The sequence below is a fragment of the Rhinocladiella mackenziei genome (genome assembly GCF_000835555.1).
Source record: "Rhinocladiella mackenziei CBS 650.93 unplaced genomic scaffold supercont1.1, whole genome shotgun sequence".
Classification (NCBI taxonomy): Eukaryota; Fungi; Ascomycota; class Eurotiomycetes; order Chaetothyriales; family Herpotrichiellaceae; genus Rhinocladiella; species Rhinocladiella mackenziei.
The window spans coordinates 3,490,560-3,507,114 of NW_013550604.1; the positions used below are offsets into that span (position 1 = coordinate 3,490,560).

Below are 16,555 nucleotides of genomic sequence, written 5' to 3' on the forward strand. Positions count from 1 at the left end.
AACTCGGGACAATAGGCGGCGAGATGCATTCCTTGACAAGTTTCAAGTCCCAATCTGGAGCTCATTCGTCGGGCTTTGCCTGAACGTCAATGTCTCGACTGGGGCTTGAGTAGTTCGGACGAAATCCGGTGCTGGGTCTGTTTACCTGGCTCGGATCTCAACCGAGTGACTGGTGTGTGTCGAGATGTCGGTCCCTTGCCTATTTATCTTTCCCCATTCTCCTTCACCGTTATCCTTTTCTCCCTCTTACTCTTCATCTCCTCTGCCTACCTGTCCATTTCCGTCCGATACGAAACCCATCGCATGGATGGTCTCTCCTCGCATGAAAATCGAAAGGCGTTCAGAGGAAGTAATTAATTAGACTTGGATCTGTTTCCGGGCTTCTGGCACTAACACTAGTTCTGGCTTTTTGGTGCCTTGCTTCATCTGAATCACGGCGCACTAAACACATACGGAATTACGCATTGGACACGCTCAGCATGGCATAGCATACCTATTACCAGGTAGTAGAAATTCGGGGGGAAGGATTGCCATTTCATCATATAAAAATACCCCCTGGACCAGGAATCAAGACTGTTCTGTTATTATGATGAGTGAATATAAACTGTTCCTGCGATTCAAATCTCCTTTTTTTTTTTTTTTTTTTTTTAGTCGCGCTCTTGCAAGAGTCTAGGCACAGGAAGCTACATGTTGAGACTTCGGACACGGTCCTGGGATTTAGAATCTTTGGTCAATGGACTTTTCGGAATGGAATTGTATATGCTTGATTTGCCATGATGCTGCTGCGTACAAGAGAGCCGGCATGACCGCCGTTGATTGGATTGACTGGTTGACCTTTCTTTTTCCCAATATTCCCAAACATCCACGAGCGTAATATTGTCTTGGTTTTGCATGCTCATGCTGGCTCGCTTGATTTTGGTCATCTGGTTAAGATCATTCAGATATTTATGCAGCAATGCCGATGACGCCACAGGCCGGTCGAGGACCGGCATTGCCGGTCTTCTTGCTCTCCTCATTCCCGCCTCTGCCGAGATCGTCGGTACCAGCGTGGACGACGATGGTGCGCTATGTTGAGGGGTTGCGTCAGTTTCTCACAATCCTGCCGACTCTTGAGAGGGTGGGATTTGAACATACTCCGAGCACACTGTGTTCGCCGATCAACTTGACAAAGCTGTCGCTAAGGCTTCCCTTGGAGTTTCCTTGAGCATCAGTTTTGATATTGCCAAGGTCACCAACATGGCGTTCAGTGTCGGTTGGGCCGCCGTGAGTCTTGCCATGTGGGTTGTCTACAACAATGTTTATCAGCTTTTTGAGTCCTGGTCGTGCTTTTTTCTCTTCAGATCCTAACATACAGTGAGGGCCAGCGCTGGTGCATCCATTGGTGTTGTCTCCGAATTGGTGGACGTGCATGCCACGTTCGGCATTGGGGTCGTGACCGGTGATGTCCCAGGAGATGGTAGTCGGAGCGGACTCCGAGACTTGCTCGAAGGTCACTTGTCCAGTGATCTTGGAATCTCCTCGGACGACGGCAACTATTCAAATCAGAATGTCAGCGAGAGGTTTCAGTTGCTTGCCCGATGGTGCATTGGAATATCTCGCTGGGTCCTCCCAGCATCTTCAACAGCAATTGAGATGAATCAAGCCTCCAATCCGTCCATTGTCGCTTTGATTGATGCTGACAAAACCGGACGAAATCATCCGCAGGAGGTCCTCGAGCCGGGAGGTGAGAGGGGAGGATGGGACTGACCTGCTTTAACCATTTTGACGGATTGATTGGGGAATGTACGAGACGGATGATGTTACAGAATGCTGGTGAGGATTCGAAAGATTTTCCAGGAGGATGGGAAATCGAAAGAAGGCGTAATCAATTGAGGCAGTGGAGTCAAGACGAATTGAGGGACGCCGATGATGGAATCGAAATAGTGCCCGTGAGTGAAGCTGGCAGAATGTGTCGGAAGGTAGATGAGGGGCTGTCCCGGAGGTGACTCGCCTAATCGCAGCTTGAAGTCACATTGAAGTCATGGGTAGGTGGGAGTGAGGGGCACAGTTTGCCAAGCCTTTCTTCGGCCTAAGCTGCAAGAGCCTCCGGAATTTGGCATCCCTCCGCTTCCGGATATCAAACTCTGAATTGACATTTATACAAGAAGACTGCTGGAATGAGGAATACTTGTTGCCAGAGTCAATGCTACTGTCACTACGCAGACTCTCCTGGCAAGACATCGCTGCTTTGACCAAGTCTCGTCGTTCAGGGCTACCATATCAGACATCAAATCACCCTCCATCACAGAATCTATACCGTCGTAAGTGCAGTACCCGTACAGCTCCCAACTACTTGTCCTTCCCTTCTCATCCTCAGCTCTCCCCGTACAAAACCATGGCGTCCTCCTTCGACCAAACCCGAAACCTCCCCAAATTCCTCCAAGCCATGGAATCCATCTATGGCCCATTCCCAGAAGCTGATGCCGCTTCCAAATGGACCCCCCCAGAAACCGCAGAGGGCCATCGAGGCCGATACCTTTGGACCGACGGGTTCGCCGTTGTGAATTTTCTGACCCTGCACCAACTGACTGGCGAACACTGCTACCTCACCTTCGCCACCAACCTTGTCTCCACGGTCCACAATGTCTTGGGCTATACACGCGACGGCAAATCCCGGCTCCCTGGCGCCACGGCCGAGCACCCACTCAATGGCGGCCTGCGTATTGGAAAACACGATGAAGCCGGTCCAGACGGTGATGGGCAGTACTTCCACTACTTGACGGTGTGGATGTTTTCGCTCAACCGCATGACGCACGTGACAGGTGATAAATGGTACAACGACCAAGCCGTGGCTATGGCTAAAGCCATTCTCCCCCGCTTCATGACCAATATGACTTCAAGCAGACCGCGTATGTTCTGGAAACTCAGTATGGATCTTTCATATCCACTTGTCATGTCCGAGGGCAATCTCGATCCCATCGACGGGTATGTGACATACAGCGTGCTTCAAGCCAGCAGCGATGACCAGCGGATCCTCAAAGATGAAATTGCCGCACTCAAGAAGATTGTCGACAAGAAATGGCAATATTACTCGTCCAACGATACTCTCGACTTAGGCATGACGCTCTGGACCGCGCATTGGGTGAGTGCGGAAGAAGAGTGGGCTGCCGCTCTCTCACACAAGGCCCTCGAATGCCTTTCTCGACTCGTGCAGCAAGGCCACTTTGACAAATCCACTAAACGCAGACTTGCATTTCGCGAGTTTGGGACCGCGTTGGGTGTTCGGTGTGCCCTCGGAAGCGCAAGCGGGACGCAAGCTGACCCCCAAGTGCAAGGCCTCCCAGATCATATCTGCGAGACATGGGAGAATGAAGGTCTCGTGCCGACGCCAACGACGCAACAGAAGGGTCGAATGGCGGAACTCATGCCAATCACGGCAGTCATGTATGCCTCAGCACTTATTCCGGGAATGATGTGTCGTGAGTCCTCGTGAATCGTGAGCTTTGGCCTCGTGGGATTCAACAAACAACTCTATCAAGCAACTTGGTGAATAAAGATATCACTCAGTTGTCTCATGCATCATTGATTGAGATTCTCTTTGAACTGTTTCTTCGCCAGGAGCTATGAAGATCATATTATTGATCTCCATACTAATTTCGAAAGGAAAGGAAAAAAAAAAAAAAAGATCAAATTCCGACTTTGAGATCCCGCCGACAAAAGTTCAAAAGCATCATCCATCAGATAACCAATTTTCCCACATGCAACAATCAAACGTGAACCTAGCTTGAAAAGTTCCGATGCCCTAATCAACCTGATGACCCCCCAACCACCAGCGACTGAAAGAGCGATAGGAACCACAACCATCTTCTCCCTCTTAGCACGATCATCGTTTCTACGGATTGGCGTCTCCAGCTCCTTCTTGCCCAGGAAGTGACACGGATCAATCTACCCCATCCTAAGCTCCCAGACACGGACTTTACGACCATGTTCGTGAGCCACCTTCTCGACCCATTCGTTGTGGGCATCATATGCTGAGGCTTCCCAGAAGGTGTCCACGCCGAACTTCTCTCTGACGAAATTCTGCCACCTTTCCTCGGCCAGGTAGTGCCAGGAACTTGGAACGGACCAGAAGTTGGCGACGCGGTACTTCCTGCTGTAGAGGGGCGCGATGGTGAATTTCATACTGGCTTCCCAGTCTGCGGCGCCGCCTTTGCGTACGTTGAGCACGATCTTTGCGTCTGGGTACATCTCGACCAGGTCCTTGAAGAGTAAGTGACTCGGGAAGGTCGGCTGTAGCGGCACAGCCTTCGAACAACTTGTGCAGCATCACTCGGAGTTTGGTGGTGTCTTGTTCTTGCAGTGATTCAGTGACAAAGCCTCACCTTTGGAGGTTGTGGTAGGCATCAGTTCAGGTGCATGCAAGTTCTGACGGCAAGTTGAGGTGTAAAGATCTCTTTCAATGTCGAGGTGGCGCATCGTGGGAGACCGGCAGCTATTGCTTGCTGTGAGCTCTTGAAGTCGGTGGAAATTTGAGGCTGGGACTGAGGAGGCATCATGGTCTGAAGTGGTGATGATAGTAGTAATGATGATGGGGACGAGATGAGTATCGAATGGCAGATTGTGTTAATTCCCAGCAAAGCACTTTGATCCTTAATTGAAATAGACAATAGACAATAGAATTCTTGAAACCAGCGAAAACTGGCCGGAAGGGAAACTCAATAGACATACCTTAACCCCGGCGCATTTTCATTTTCAGCCTTAGAACGGAGGGAGAAGTACGGTCGACACCAAACCAGTAATAACTAGGGTGAAAGTAAAAGATATCATCTGCCCGCTAATTGACAGAGCAACAATCAATATAATTCATCGGACGTGATTTCTTATCGCCTTTGCTTTCTCCGCCGCCCAAATGACTATAGCTGTCTCCTGCCATTTTCTCTGCATGCAGTGGAGTCGCTGACAAGAAGTCAATATAGACCCGGGTCGGGGATCAAATGTTGCTAGAATTGAAAGGGATACATTCGATTTTCAGTAGGCAGCGTCATGGCCACATCAAGCCTCTTGCGAACGGATACAAAGAGGATGTGTTAGAATAACGTCGTGTTCTATATGATGGGAGAGTCCCCTCCTCATGCGTCGAGGAGCATAGCCAACAGGGCGAGGCGTCCCGCAATCCTTCGGCATTAGCACTAGGGTGGGCGAATAGGCTATTGTCATCAATACATACGCCAGGCACTAGTGAGACCTTCATTCAAAAGCACCTCCATTGGAAAGTATGGTCGCAGCGGAGGAAGTCTTGACCTAGATGTGTTGTTAATTCTCTTGTATAGGGAAGCCGAAGACTTCAGCAAGCCGAACAAGTTTCCGGACAGTCATATATCGACGGGATATCCGTTTTCACGTAACCCGCCGGACGTTATCCAGGGGTTGGCGTGCGGCTGAAACTTGTCGCGGCAACCTGTTGGTTGCAGGGTCATATCCGATCATGTGTTGTCAAGCCTCAAAGCTGAGTGGAAATTCGAAATAGCGAACTCACAGATTCCTTTTGTCCGACTTTGTTGTAACATTCCACCAGGCGGGGGGGTGGTCTGAGGCGTTTGATCCGTCCGGAAGGCGCAGGTTCCAAGTACATGGCAAGGCGAGACAGGAGAGATCGCAGGATGGCCAGAGTCTTACAAGATACAAGCCCCCTTGGCTAAAAGGATCGTTGATCAAGTCAAGCGGCGGTCGATTAGGGCAGGCAATGCCGGGGAGATGATTGCAGGGAGAAGGGAGGGAGAAGAAAGGAGAGTGGTTGCTTGAATGGTTGAAACGGAGAAGTGAGAGCAATAGACCCCTTTTGGCTGATAGCCTCGCCCCCATCCAGTATTATTACAGCAATTATACATATGCTGTGCTGTCCACTTTGATGCCTATCGGACTAGACCGCACACTGTTGGTTTGTACGGATACCTGTCGAAGGGGCTGAAGAGGGAATGCCCAAGCCACACTTCTTCTACTGCCACTCTCTCGTCTTCTATTAACCCCACAACCATCAGTCAGTCAACTGCCATCCCCAAGGATCGTGCCGAATCCTAATCTAGGAGAAAGCTTGCAGGAATCAGCACCAATCTGAAAGAAGAGACAAAAGCTGACACATACCCTGTGATGGTCATACCCTCAGTCACTAGGAAGCGGTGGGGCTACACTACACAACAAGGGGGAAAATGTCAGATGGAGAGAGGAAAATTGTTCATTGGCCTCGGCAGATTCCCGTCCCCCAATGTAGCACCCTGATCCAGGATTCAAGCTAAGAATGTATTTGGATCCTTCAGAATGCCTGGTTGATTGTTCATCTGATCAATGTTAGCGTCAAAATAGTCTTCAGCCTCTCATCCCTTATTCAAACGAATACACAAGTAGATTTCACCTCCCAAGTAGCCATCCGTGCGCCAACCATGCATTCCACTTCCTTGCTTTGCAGAATAATTCCACCCTGAATGGTTGACCGTCCTCTACTTTGTCTGCCGCAAACGCCGTCTCCAAGGATGACTGCCCTCAGCTCAAAGTGATAAAAATGCCCAAGAATTTCAGGATCACATTGACGACCAACGCAAGAGCAGCCACCACTACAAAAATCTGCCCAATTTCTATCCAATTGTTCAGAATCATTTCCGTGTCGATGAATCCATCCTTTGAGATTCCCTTCTCGGGGCTAGCAGATTCAGCGTCGGCAGGGAACCGTCCAGTATTGTACCATTGCTCAAGCATGTCATCTTTCTCTCGCCAGCGCTCCAACAGCCACTTTTCGAATTCCTTAGGGTCAGTAAGAGGTATCGAAGACACAGCAAAACGCCGCCAGTGCATGTTGACACATTTTGGAGGCCGACCTTGGAGGTAGGTTGATCGGATTGTGAAGTACTCTGGCGCAAAGCCTCCTTTACTGGGACGTCATTAGTTCCACATTGCGGGTAAAATATTGACGATCTTCCACTCACGGTGTTCCCTCATAGGCGATAGTACAGTCATAGACCCAATCGACTGTACCATGTAACTGCTGCAAACAAAAGAAGAGACCGGTACTTCGAGGAAGGAGCACATGTCTGGGGTGAGGAATCCCCACCTTCTCGCCATATTTCTCGCTCACTTTCTTGGTGTTCGCTGCCAGATTCGTGCCCTCAGGGAAAATCAACAGCCACATTGGATCAAATCCTTCCGAACCAGACATCGGACCCTTGTGGCGTGTTTTCAATTTTTCGAGTCGGTGCCGAAGACGAGGTTTATCCGACGCCCATTTTCGAGCCATGAAGACGAAGCCATAGAACATCATACCAGGGCCCAGGACCGGTACATATTTGAGAGACTCTTTGAGAATAATGAAAATGTGTCCGTGCATCCTCCTCGTGTATGCGATCCACCAGAGGTACAACCATTCTGTGTAGACTTGGTGATTGGCAATGTAGACCAGGCGTTCGGGGAATGTGGTCACGAGCCTGCCTGTGTTGGTTTTTTGAAATTGTCCTCGCAGATCTTTGTCCCAGCTCACGCGGATTTTGGTCGGTGCAAACCATCGTGTTCCCGCAATCGCCATTATACCGAAGGACTGCTTCGTCAATGCCATATATGCATAGTAGTAGTCTCTGTTCCACCAATAAAGGGGAGCGCCCAAGAACTGCGTGGTGTTGATGCAAACTGCGGAACAGTTGAACCATGTCAAGAGAAGGAGTGCGCGAAGAATCTGATTCCAAGCCCCATATTTGACTTCGCCAGCGGGATGCGGCTGTTCACTGGTAGGAGGTGCGCCATTGTTCAGTTCGGGACTCAGTTCGGTCGTCGATGAGGGCTGCGAATTCCGTTTTCTTAGAGAGCTGGTCGCCATCGTCGAGGGTTTTCAAATAGGATCTATTCCTAGGGAAAATGACAGGATCGTGTCCATCAACAGTTTAACAAAGGCAGAACACGCAGTACCAAAGAGGAAGACAACAAACGCCTTCGAAATCGCTTAAAGATACCAAAAGGAGAGATGCAAGTTGAGACTGACTTCTTAGCACGAAAGGTTGAGAGCTCAAAACGGTCAGAACTTCCCTCCTCAGCCCATGTTGTGCGCAGGCCGGTCTATAACGATGATGGTATGTGAGTTGTGCAGTTCTGATAGGGTTGGAGAAAGAGCCGAGTCTCCGAAGGCTGCCTAAATTTGTGACGTCGGAGTGCCGAGTTCAGAGGGAGGCCAAGAATGAGCCTAAAGCTAAGTCTAAATGGCCGCTGACTAAGCTGGGCCGGTGGAGTGGAGAGATACGTTGGCACGTGATATGTTCCGACCGGGGTCTCGATCTTGGCATGGTTTCCCATGGCTTCCCTCTCTGGTCCTCCTTTTCTCCATTGATGCACAGTTTCAACTAATGGCCAATTTCAGACCATATAGACATTTGTCTGTTTTTTGTAACTGTGTTCCATGTGTTCCCTCTGCCTTGCTAGACATCACACCGCTATCCAAGAGTTACATGGGCAGCCTAGAATCCTCGGCAATCTGCGTGTATCTTCCCGTCCACCCAGACACCATATCTAGACGACACGGAATTCCGCAATGGCTACGGTGTCATCATCCGGACTGAACCTCTTATCTTCAACGACAAGACATTCCTCTCTTCTCAGGTCCAAACCCTTCAGCTTTCTGCGCCGGAGGTGTACCAGCCGACCAGGGTGTGTCCTCCCTGGTTCTCGGCACTTGCCAGCCCGCGCCCACGACTTCTCGTCTTCATCCTCGGTCCAGCCAAGCCCACAGCCACTGAATGACCTTCCCAATCGCACAATTTCTCATCTCAAAACCACTCCGGCCAACGGACTTCTTTGTCTGGAGTGGTCTCAGCCTCCTCGGAACCTTTTGTTGGTCAAGAAAGACTGCTCCGACGAGACGACTGATGCTCTCGAGGAATTCAGCCAGCACGTCACGTCAACGTACCCAAATCTCAACATTCTGGTCGAACCTCACGTCTCCTCCGAAATTGGACACCGCCTTCCTGGACGTTATTTCAGCCCTGTCGATACAGCGAAATCAAGACAGGAATATCATGACAAAGTCGACCTAGTCGTCACCTTTGGTGGCGATGGGACAATCCTGCACGCGGCTTCCCTGTTTGCCATGTCTTCACAAGTGCCCCCTATTCTCTCGTTTAGCATGGGCACCCTAGGGTTTTTGAGTGAATGGAAATTCGCGGAATACAAACGGGCATTCCGTGAAGTGTATATGTCCGGTGCTGCCTCCGAAAGACACGCTGTCATCGAAAGCTCCTCTCCAACAGAATCGGATTCGACAACTGAATATACGGGTTGGTCATCCATACGGGGCAAGTCAATGGGCCCCACAAGAGGGGCAAGAGTTCTGGTACGACAACGTCTGAAGGTCGGTGTCTTTGACGCCCAGGGCCACCGGCTGAGAAATAATGGAGACGTCTTGCACGACATGCATGCAATGAATGAGGTGATCCTCCACAGAGGCCGAGATCCACATCTTGCCATTGTCGATGTTTATGTGGGAGGCAGATTCCTCACGGAAGCCGTAGCAGATGGTATGATCATTTCCACGCCTACCGGAAGCACAGCATACAGTCTCAGCAGTGGTGGGAGCATTATACATCCACTCGTATCGTCTTTGCTCCTCACCCCTATCTGTCCCCGGAGTCTGAGCTTTCGTCCCCTTGTTCTTCCAGCTACCACGCCCATCACCCTGAAGCTTAGTGAAAAGAACAGGGGGCGGGAGGTTGAAGTTAGTATTGATGGTATGAGACGAACAAATGGCATTGGAGTTGGTACAGAGCTGCGAGTTTCTACTGAAGAAATCAAAACTGATCCTGGAGGTTCCGTTGGTGGTATCCCCTGTATCATGAGAAGAAGCAGTGCTGGAACTGATGGAGATGATGGCTGGGTGGGAGGGTTAAATGGATTGTTGAAGTTCAACTATCCATTTGGTGAGGAAAGCTGAAAATGGTGACGAACCACTCCCATCCAGCTAGGAGGAGAAGCAGGAGGAGGAGGAGGAAGAGGAAGAAGAAGGCAACCGTAACGACAACGAATGGGGTGTTTGCGTTCCTGGGTCTCTTGGTTTCATTTGAGATGGAAACGAAGAGTGCAAACAAACCCCCTTGAGGATATCAACCTCGTTCATTTGGTGACAAACAACAATGGGTTCACGGTGCAACGGAATATACTCTTTCAACACAGAAGGTGAACCGAGTCTGCGACATCGCCTACGCTTCTACGAGACATACACAACAGCTTGTACGTCCTCCACAAGAATCAACTCACTCGGATCGTCAGCTGGAACGTTGTCTCTCACATTCACAGAAGTCAAAGCACAATGCTTTCCATGTTTCCCATCTGAGACGGACGAAATACCACCTTCGAATTCATCGTCGCCGTCCACCTCCCTCAGGCCGGACGTCACCGTTCATTGTTCTCAAATCGGCGTAGCAGTTTATCACTTCCAAATTTCGGTCGGAGTCGCGGTCACATACAGTTTGGACAGCATCGCAATCGCACGCAACTTCGGCAAAGATTTTTCACCCCTAAAATCGTAGCCTTGTCTGCACGTGAATATCAAAAACAAAAGAAGGCAATGGACTCTCCAAAGGTACAAAGCCCACTCCTCGACCTTCTCCAGCTCAAATTCAACGCGTCCGACACGGAACCTGTTGTACTGAAACCAATCCCAACCCTTCTCCAAAATCCACCACCGCAGCTACCATTCCCTGAATGCGAAGTCGGATACAACATTTTCGACGACCCAAGAGTGTATCCCAAGTCATTCCACAATAACCAACTAACGGCAAAAGCTCAAACTGCCCCTTTCATATGTTATTGGACTCCAACCTTCATCCAATCCTCTCCCGGCTCGAACCCAGTCTTTCCCTCTTAACTGGTGATGAATTACATCTCCTCATAAACCGAGAAACAGACAAAATTAGGACGGACATTAATGGGAGACCACTGCGCTATTTCTCACATTATTCCATGATGGATGGGCGTCGATATTTCCGGTGCGCTAGTAGAACCCTAGTTACGTCTTGCTCCCCGGGTCAAAATGAGTAATATTCTGGAGCGCATCAATGCCAGAGACAAAACGATAATCGATCAGACAGCGTTCAATAATCGAAAAATCCGATTCAGAGAAACAATCAGCGTCCCCTCTACTCCTTCGCCAGGGCCGCTATTTTTCCTCGCCCTTTTCCCCTTTTGCTGGACAGACAAGACATCGCAACTTCTACCCTAGTCCATCAGAACATGAAATATATGATCTTCATGAAAGGTCCTGCACTCCGTCGTTTTTCCACAACTGCACGGTGAGCATCCCAATCGATTTCGCGACGGCCACTATCCACGTCCATTTGATGAGTTTTCAACCATCCAGTTCGCTTCCATGCATAACCCACGAACCAAAAGAATATGACAACAAAAAAAGCCAAATAAGACTTGAAAAAACTTTCGGCATCGTTGAGATCACCGTCGTTGCCTGCGGGGAAGAGTGCCACATAGAATTGTGCAACCAGCACGAGGATGTTGATTATCAGACCCAGCCAGGATCCATATACCCCCCCGATGGCTTTGAAAGGAATCTCATCGACGGTATGACCGTGATATGCCCAAGCCTTGCGGAATCGGATGTGACAAAGACAGATGGATCCCCAAGTGAACGAGGCAGCTAGACCGGACAGGGCTAGAAGCCAGTCAAAGATCTCGACACCGTTGTCGGCTAAGCCAACATATGAAATAGCGCCCATTGCAATAATAAGAATAGTTGAAAACAAAGGTCGACCAGCGCGATCCACATATTTGAAGATGCCTGGTGCATACCCCTGTTCTGCCAGTGCCGTCAAGGTGCGACTCCCTCCGTAGACGCCAGAGTTTCCAATTGAAACAACTGAAATTAATATGACAACATTTAAAAATGAGTCAAACCCCGATAAACCAGCATCTCCGGCAATAATAACGAACGGCGACGCTGTTGTGTCGATAAAGTTCCCGGCCCCAAAGAGTCGTGGGTCGTCGTATCGTACCAAAAGGCCGACAAACAACAACGCGAGGATATAGAAGAGAGTGATGCGCCAAAAGACCTGCTTCACCGCTGACGGAAGAGACTTCAACGGGGTTTTGGACTCGGCAGCAGCCAGACCGACAAGTTCAGTTCCCGCAAATGAAAAGGCCGCCGTGACGAAGACGGAACAAAAGCCTTGGAATCCATTTGCGAACGCGCCAGGGTTATACCAGGTCCTGAAACCAATTAGCAAGAGCTCGGCGTTGTGTACAGGAGAAAATACCTGGCTCCCCAATACTCATTGTATCTGCCATCGCTTGGGCCTCCACCGAGAACCAAAACCAATGACGTGATCATAAAGATGACGACTGTTGCCAATTTCAAGAGACTGCTCCAGAACTCTTCCTCCCCGTATCCAAGTACTCCGAAGATATTGACGATAATGATCGCCGCGAGAAACATCGAATACCAGACAGCCTGACTTGTGGTGTCATCCCAATAACGGATACATTCAGAGGCAACAACGATCTCGAATGGAAGAATGACAGCCCACTGAAGGCAATAATTCCAGCCCATGGCAAACCCCCAAGATGGATCGATAAACCGTGTTGAATAGGTGTAAAAGCCTCCGGAAATGGGGTACATAATTGCGAGTTCTCCCAAAGCGTACACGACGTTAAATATCATCACGCCAACAATCATAAAATCAATGAGGAGAGATGCTGGACCGCCGGTGGCTAGAGCTCCACCAGATCCAACGAAAAGACCAGCACCGATCGAACCGCCTGGAATATGTCAACAATGACAAGAACGAAAGAGATTCAACTGGCTTTTTACCAATAGCGATCATATGCATGTGACGAGACCTTAGAGTTTGGTTGAGTTGATTGTGTTTATCTGCTAGGGTACGTGGTTTGAACGACTCTAGTGTGCATCCCATGCGTGTCCAGAACGGCAGCTTTTCATACACATATGTACCCTCCACCTGGACATCGCCAGTCTCAGAGATTCGTCTTGGTGGTTCATTGAAGGACTCGGACGAGTTTTCTTCTTTGGTCGGTGCGGCCATGTTCCTCGCCGTGATGAGTTGCAAGTTTCAGGTTGAGAGGACATGGAAGACCAAGCATGCGTAAGAGAGAAAGATATAGGAATCCAATCGACGAGACATGGGTAAGGTTGCATCACCTTTCCCTACCGCCTCGTCTCGCAAGGACTTTAATATTGGCCAAGTCTAATGCAGATGCGGTTTATCTCTTGGGATGGACAGGGACTGTAACATCCCAAGACTTGATGAGATTCAGATGGCGTCTTAAGACAGCACTTCATGGCATCGATAAGCATGAGTTGGACTCTTTCTCACACTTTTCTGGTGGCTTATGGCATCAGAAAGACCATCGCCCGAGAGGTGCATCTCAATGTGGGGAAAGGCTGAGACTCTTAGAGCCTTGGAATGCCGCCGTTCCGGCTCAGCCTGATCCACAGGGGATCCCATTGCTTACCAGATTCCACTCTGCCAAATGTCCAAGATCTCTTGTCACGAGTAATGTAGTATTGATATAGCTCGGCGTATGATAAGAGAAGATAATGGCCTTGTTGATTTGTTCCCTCAGGTGGGTCGGAGTGTTGCCTTGTAATCTTTTCCCCCCTCCTTCGAAATTTCTACATCACGGAGGCATCCGAATTGGCGATTCGAGATTAATCAAAATATTGCCACTATCACGAATGACGTGAATATAATCATTCTTCTGGAATGGAATACCGAGGAGCTCCGGACGCATGGCCGGTCTTTGGCAAATCCTTGCGAAGCCGCTGCTACTCTCCGTTGATAGCCAGACACAGAAAAGATGGTGTTCGGATCATCCGTATGATTCGCCTCGTTCGACTGAGAGGTCTGGAAGGTGTGTGTTTGCGGGCAACGGGGAAGAGTAGGTCAACTTCTGGATTTCCCAACATAGCAATTCTTGGCCTACCTGGTTGAGTTCTCGTACTGCTGTATGATTGTTGCCTTGCTGCTACAATAGAGAATGAGGGGAGCCAGCGCCAACTCTTTTATTCAATCAAGTCGTTCCGAGGTGTTGATGTCTGTCCTTTCCATATTTAATTTCACTCTGGTGGAGGCCTTCTTGTGCAGGTTGGGGAAGACCTAGAGGGAATTCTCTTGGAACTTTGGCTCGTCGAGTAGAGGTGTCATGCTTGTGCTCTTTAGTGATAGAATTTTAGCCGCCCGTCGGTTGCGCGGACTTCGCCCCATTCAGCGAGCGCGTCAGTTAGCTGTATTGGTATCCACCAGCAAGCTTCTTGGAAAGCCTCGCACCTAGCTCCAATCACAATCAGCCTTCTTCCTCTGTCCGATCTGATCATTTCCGGAGTACGAGATGTTTGGTAAGGTCACGCGCTCTCTGGCTGAACCGCTTGTCCCTGGGGCTTTCCACTTCCTTTCCCTTCCCTCCGGTATTACTCGCTTCCCCTTCCTGTGCTCCGGTATCAACCACTCCGCCTTCATTTCCAGCATTATCCACGCCCTCTCCTTCCTCAGTCGCACCTTCCCCGTGTTCAAATCCCTCATATCTGAAGCTTCGCCGAATCTCATGGAAGGTTCTATTTCTCTGAGCGAGTCAGTCAGTGAGACTTTCGCTCACACCTACTGAAGCAAAGAAGCGCTCGCTCGAATCTCCAGCTTCCATGTGCTGTAAGCAGCCAAAGATTGTTTGATCATGTCCTCGCGAATGAATAGCCCACAAATCAGGTTGCTTTCTGCTTTTGCTGTGCATCACTTGAACAAGTGGGGCGTAAGCCCGGGCACTTCTGACCACCCCTAGAGAGAAGGAACAGGATGGGGGGTCACAACCTTGTTGAACACAAATTTCGTCGGCTCACGCTCAGACTCTCTCGTCTTTGATTTGGCCGGATTCGGCGTCTCCGGGCTGACATTGGTGAAGTCCTCTTGGAAGATCTCGCTAGGAGTTGTGTGGTATCGTTCCTGTTCTTCACCTGGATCGTGATGACTCCGCATTTCGATGGGTTGAACTCTTCGTCCTCCGTGCCATAGTACACTGGAATGAGCAGATCGTATGTTTCCTGGTCCCAAGATAGCTGCATCGCAGCGCTTCGACATAACAGGTCGTGGCATAACGCAGGAATGTCCCCGGGAGTCAGTTTTTGACCAGCTGGTACAAAATGAGTGAAGTTCATTCTGGCTTGACGTATCCGCTTTGGTATCGTCAGAATTGAATTGTGATGATCTTTAGCATATAATGCCATGAGAAAATCGGACACTGTGAAGGTTGCTGTAAATGTTGGAACACCAGTTCGTTGAAGATGCTGAGCACACCGGACCCAGTCGTGTCCAAGGATCAACACTAATCGAGCATAGAGTTCTCCTTTACGTCCCTTTTCTATCAATCCTTTCTCAAGAAGCTCCTCCGAGAGTGTTTCAATGCTCCTTCTCCAATTGACCGACCTGCTGCAGAGATGCTCCATTGCTGCCTTGACTAAAATTGGCTCTGATGGCGTCACTGTGTCTAGCATTCCCGTCTCGTGGTTCATGAACATAACCACTCTCATGAAAGCATTCACAGCAGTCCTTGTGAGAGAGAGTTCTGGGGTTCTGAAGACAGACGTCTAAAGAGAGACGAAAGGACAGCGCCGCAAGTACGTGATCCGGGTTCCTCGGATTGTAACTTCCCCCTTGCTGACCACCAATGTGCTTCAATCTGGCCACTTTAGCCATATGCTCGAGCTGATCTCCATATGCGTACCAGAGAGGCCTGCCGAATAGGGCCATGTACTTTGGCTCCACAAATGTCTTCAACGGCTTGAGGAGCTCTGTTTTCCTGAGGATTGGATCCTGCATCTTTTTCGTCTATCTTCGACGTCTAGCTGAAGAGCCACAAATGGGGGAAAGCGTTCTAGCTCCGTGTTGGCCTCTTCAGTGCTCAAACGAGCAGACATGTCTTGATGGTAGTTACCAGTCCGCGTAGCGTTGTTCGGCGGTACAAGGTGTCCGATGAGAGATTCTGTGGAGAGGAAGAACGACCACACACGAAGCTGCTTGAGACAACTGATGATTCGATTGAGCGCCACATATAGTCCGGGATGTGGTTTGTCACCAGGCCCATGTCTCATTAAGCTTGACGCATCGTCAAACACGACGACCAAGAGTGAGTCGATGTTGTTTGCGTCCTGGCACTTTTGAAGATTTTCCATTAGATTTTCGGCGGCATGAAGGAGACCGTTCAAGGGATTGGAGCGATCTTCAAGGTGCGCCCTTTCGAGTTCATGGTGAACCCGTGACGGTCTGTCATCGTCGGACTTCCCTACCCAGTCCTGATTGGAGATCAACTCTTCCGCGATCATTCGGGCTTTCTTTGCTACCAATTCATAGAACTCGATGCGTATCTTGGACCGTTGGCTTCTGGCATCCTTAGTATCGTTAGGGGAGTTAACTGTTGCCATCTCTACATACCTAAGACCTGCAAGCTCTTCTAGAATCATCGTGGTAAGGGGTTTGCTCTCCACCCAGGTATTGACTAATGAGATTATTTGAGTTAGCAAGAGACCCCCCCCCCC

General features: G+C 49.6%; 8 protein-coding genes across 8 annotated transcripts; 2 read left to right on the top strand and 6 right to left on the bottom strand.

Annotated features, from left to right (window-relative positions):
- Window positions 1-945: 945 nt before the first annotated feature.
- On the bottom strand, window positions 946-1,760 carry Z518_01233 (superoxide dismutase [Cu-Zn]; the record flags this gene model as incomplete). Its single annotated transcript, XM_013421834.1, has 4 exons — window positions 946-1,065; window positions 1,135-1,286; window positions 1,353-1,532; window positions 1,748-1,760. 4 exons carry the CDS (start codon window positions 1,758-1,760, stop codon window positions 946-948), a joined length of 465 nt encoding a protein of 154 aa, XP_013277288.1.
- Window positions 1,761-2,374: 614 nt separating this feature from the next.
- On the top strand, window positions 2,375-3,472 carry Z518_01234 (uncharacterized protein; the record flags this gene model as incomplete). The annotated part of the gene is made up of 1 exon (XM_013421835.1): window positions 2,375-3,472. One exon carries the CDS (start codon window positions 2,375-2,377, stop codon window positions 3,470-3,472), a length of 1,098 nt encoding a protein of 365 aa, XP_013277289.1.
- Window positions 3,473-3,924: 452 nt separating this feature from the next.
- Z518_01235 (uncharacterized protein) lies at window positions 3,925-4,532 on the bottom strand (the record flags this gene model as incomplete). Its single annotated transcript, XM_013421836.1, has 2 exons — window positions 3,925-4,239; window positions 4,410-4,532. 2 exons carry the CDS (start codon window positions 4,530-4,532, stop codon window positions 3,925-3,927), a joined length of 438 nt encoding a protein of 145 aa, XP_013277290.1.
- A 1,984-nt stretch (window positions 4,533-6,516) lies between these two features.
- Z518_01236 (uncharacterized protein) lies at window positions 6,517-7,837 on the bottom strand (the record flags this gene model as incomplete). The annotated part of the gene is made up of 2 exons (XM_013421837.1): window positions 6,517-6,901; window positions 6,957-7,837. 2 exons carry the CDS (start codon window positions 7,835-7,837, stop codon window positions 6,517-6,519), a joined length of 1,266 nt encoding a protein of 421 aa, XP_013277291.1.
- Window positions 7,838-8,542: 705 nt separating this feature from the next.
- Window positions 8,543-9,937, top strand: Z518_01237 (uncharacterized protein; the record flags this gene model as incomplete). The annotated part of the gene is made up of 1 exon (XM_013421838.1): window positions 8,543-9,937. The coding sequence occupies one exon, from the start codon at window positions 8,543-8,545 to the stop codon at window positions 9,935-9,937; it is 1,395 nt and encodes a 464-aa protein (XP_013277292.1).
- Window positions 9,938-11,228: 1,291 nt separating this feature from the next.
- Window positions 11,229-13,055, bottom strand: Z518_01238 (uncharacterized protein; the record flags this gene model as incomplete). Its single annotated transcript, XM_013421839.1, has 3 exons — window positions 11,229-12,222; window positions 12,270-12,771; window positions 12,824-13,055. 3 exons carry the CDS (start codon window positions 13,053-13,055, stop codon window positions 11,229-11,231), a joined length of 1,728 nt encoding a protein of 575 aa, XP_013277293.1.
- A 1,572-nt stretch (window positions 13,056-14,627) lies between these two features.
- Z518_01239 (uncharacterized protein) lies at window positions 14,628-15,116 on the bottom strand (the record flags this gene model as incomplete). The annotated part of the gene is made up of 2 exons (XM_013421840.1): window positions 14,628-14,749; window positions 14,864-15,116. The coding sequence occupies 2 exons, from the start codon at window positions 15,114-15,116 to the stop codon at window positions 14,628-14,630; spliced, it is 375 nt and encodes a 124-aa protein (XP_013277294.1).
- A 303-nt stretch (window positions 15,117-15,419) lies between these two features.
- Z518_01240 (uncharacterized protein) lies at window positions 15,420-16,480 on the bottom strand (the record flags this gene model as incomplete). Its single annotated transcript, XM_013421841.1, has 3 exons — window positions 15,420-15,833; window positions 15,878-16,400; window positions 16,452-16,480. 3 exons carry the CDS (start codon window positions 16,478-16,480, stop codon window positions 15,420-15,422), a joined length of 966 nt encoding a protein of 321 aa, XP_013277295.1.
- Between the last annotated feature and the right edge of the window lie 75 nt (window positions 16,481-16,555).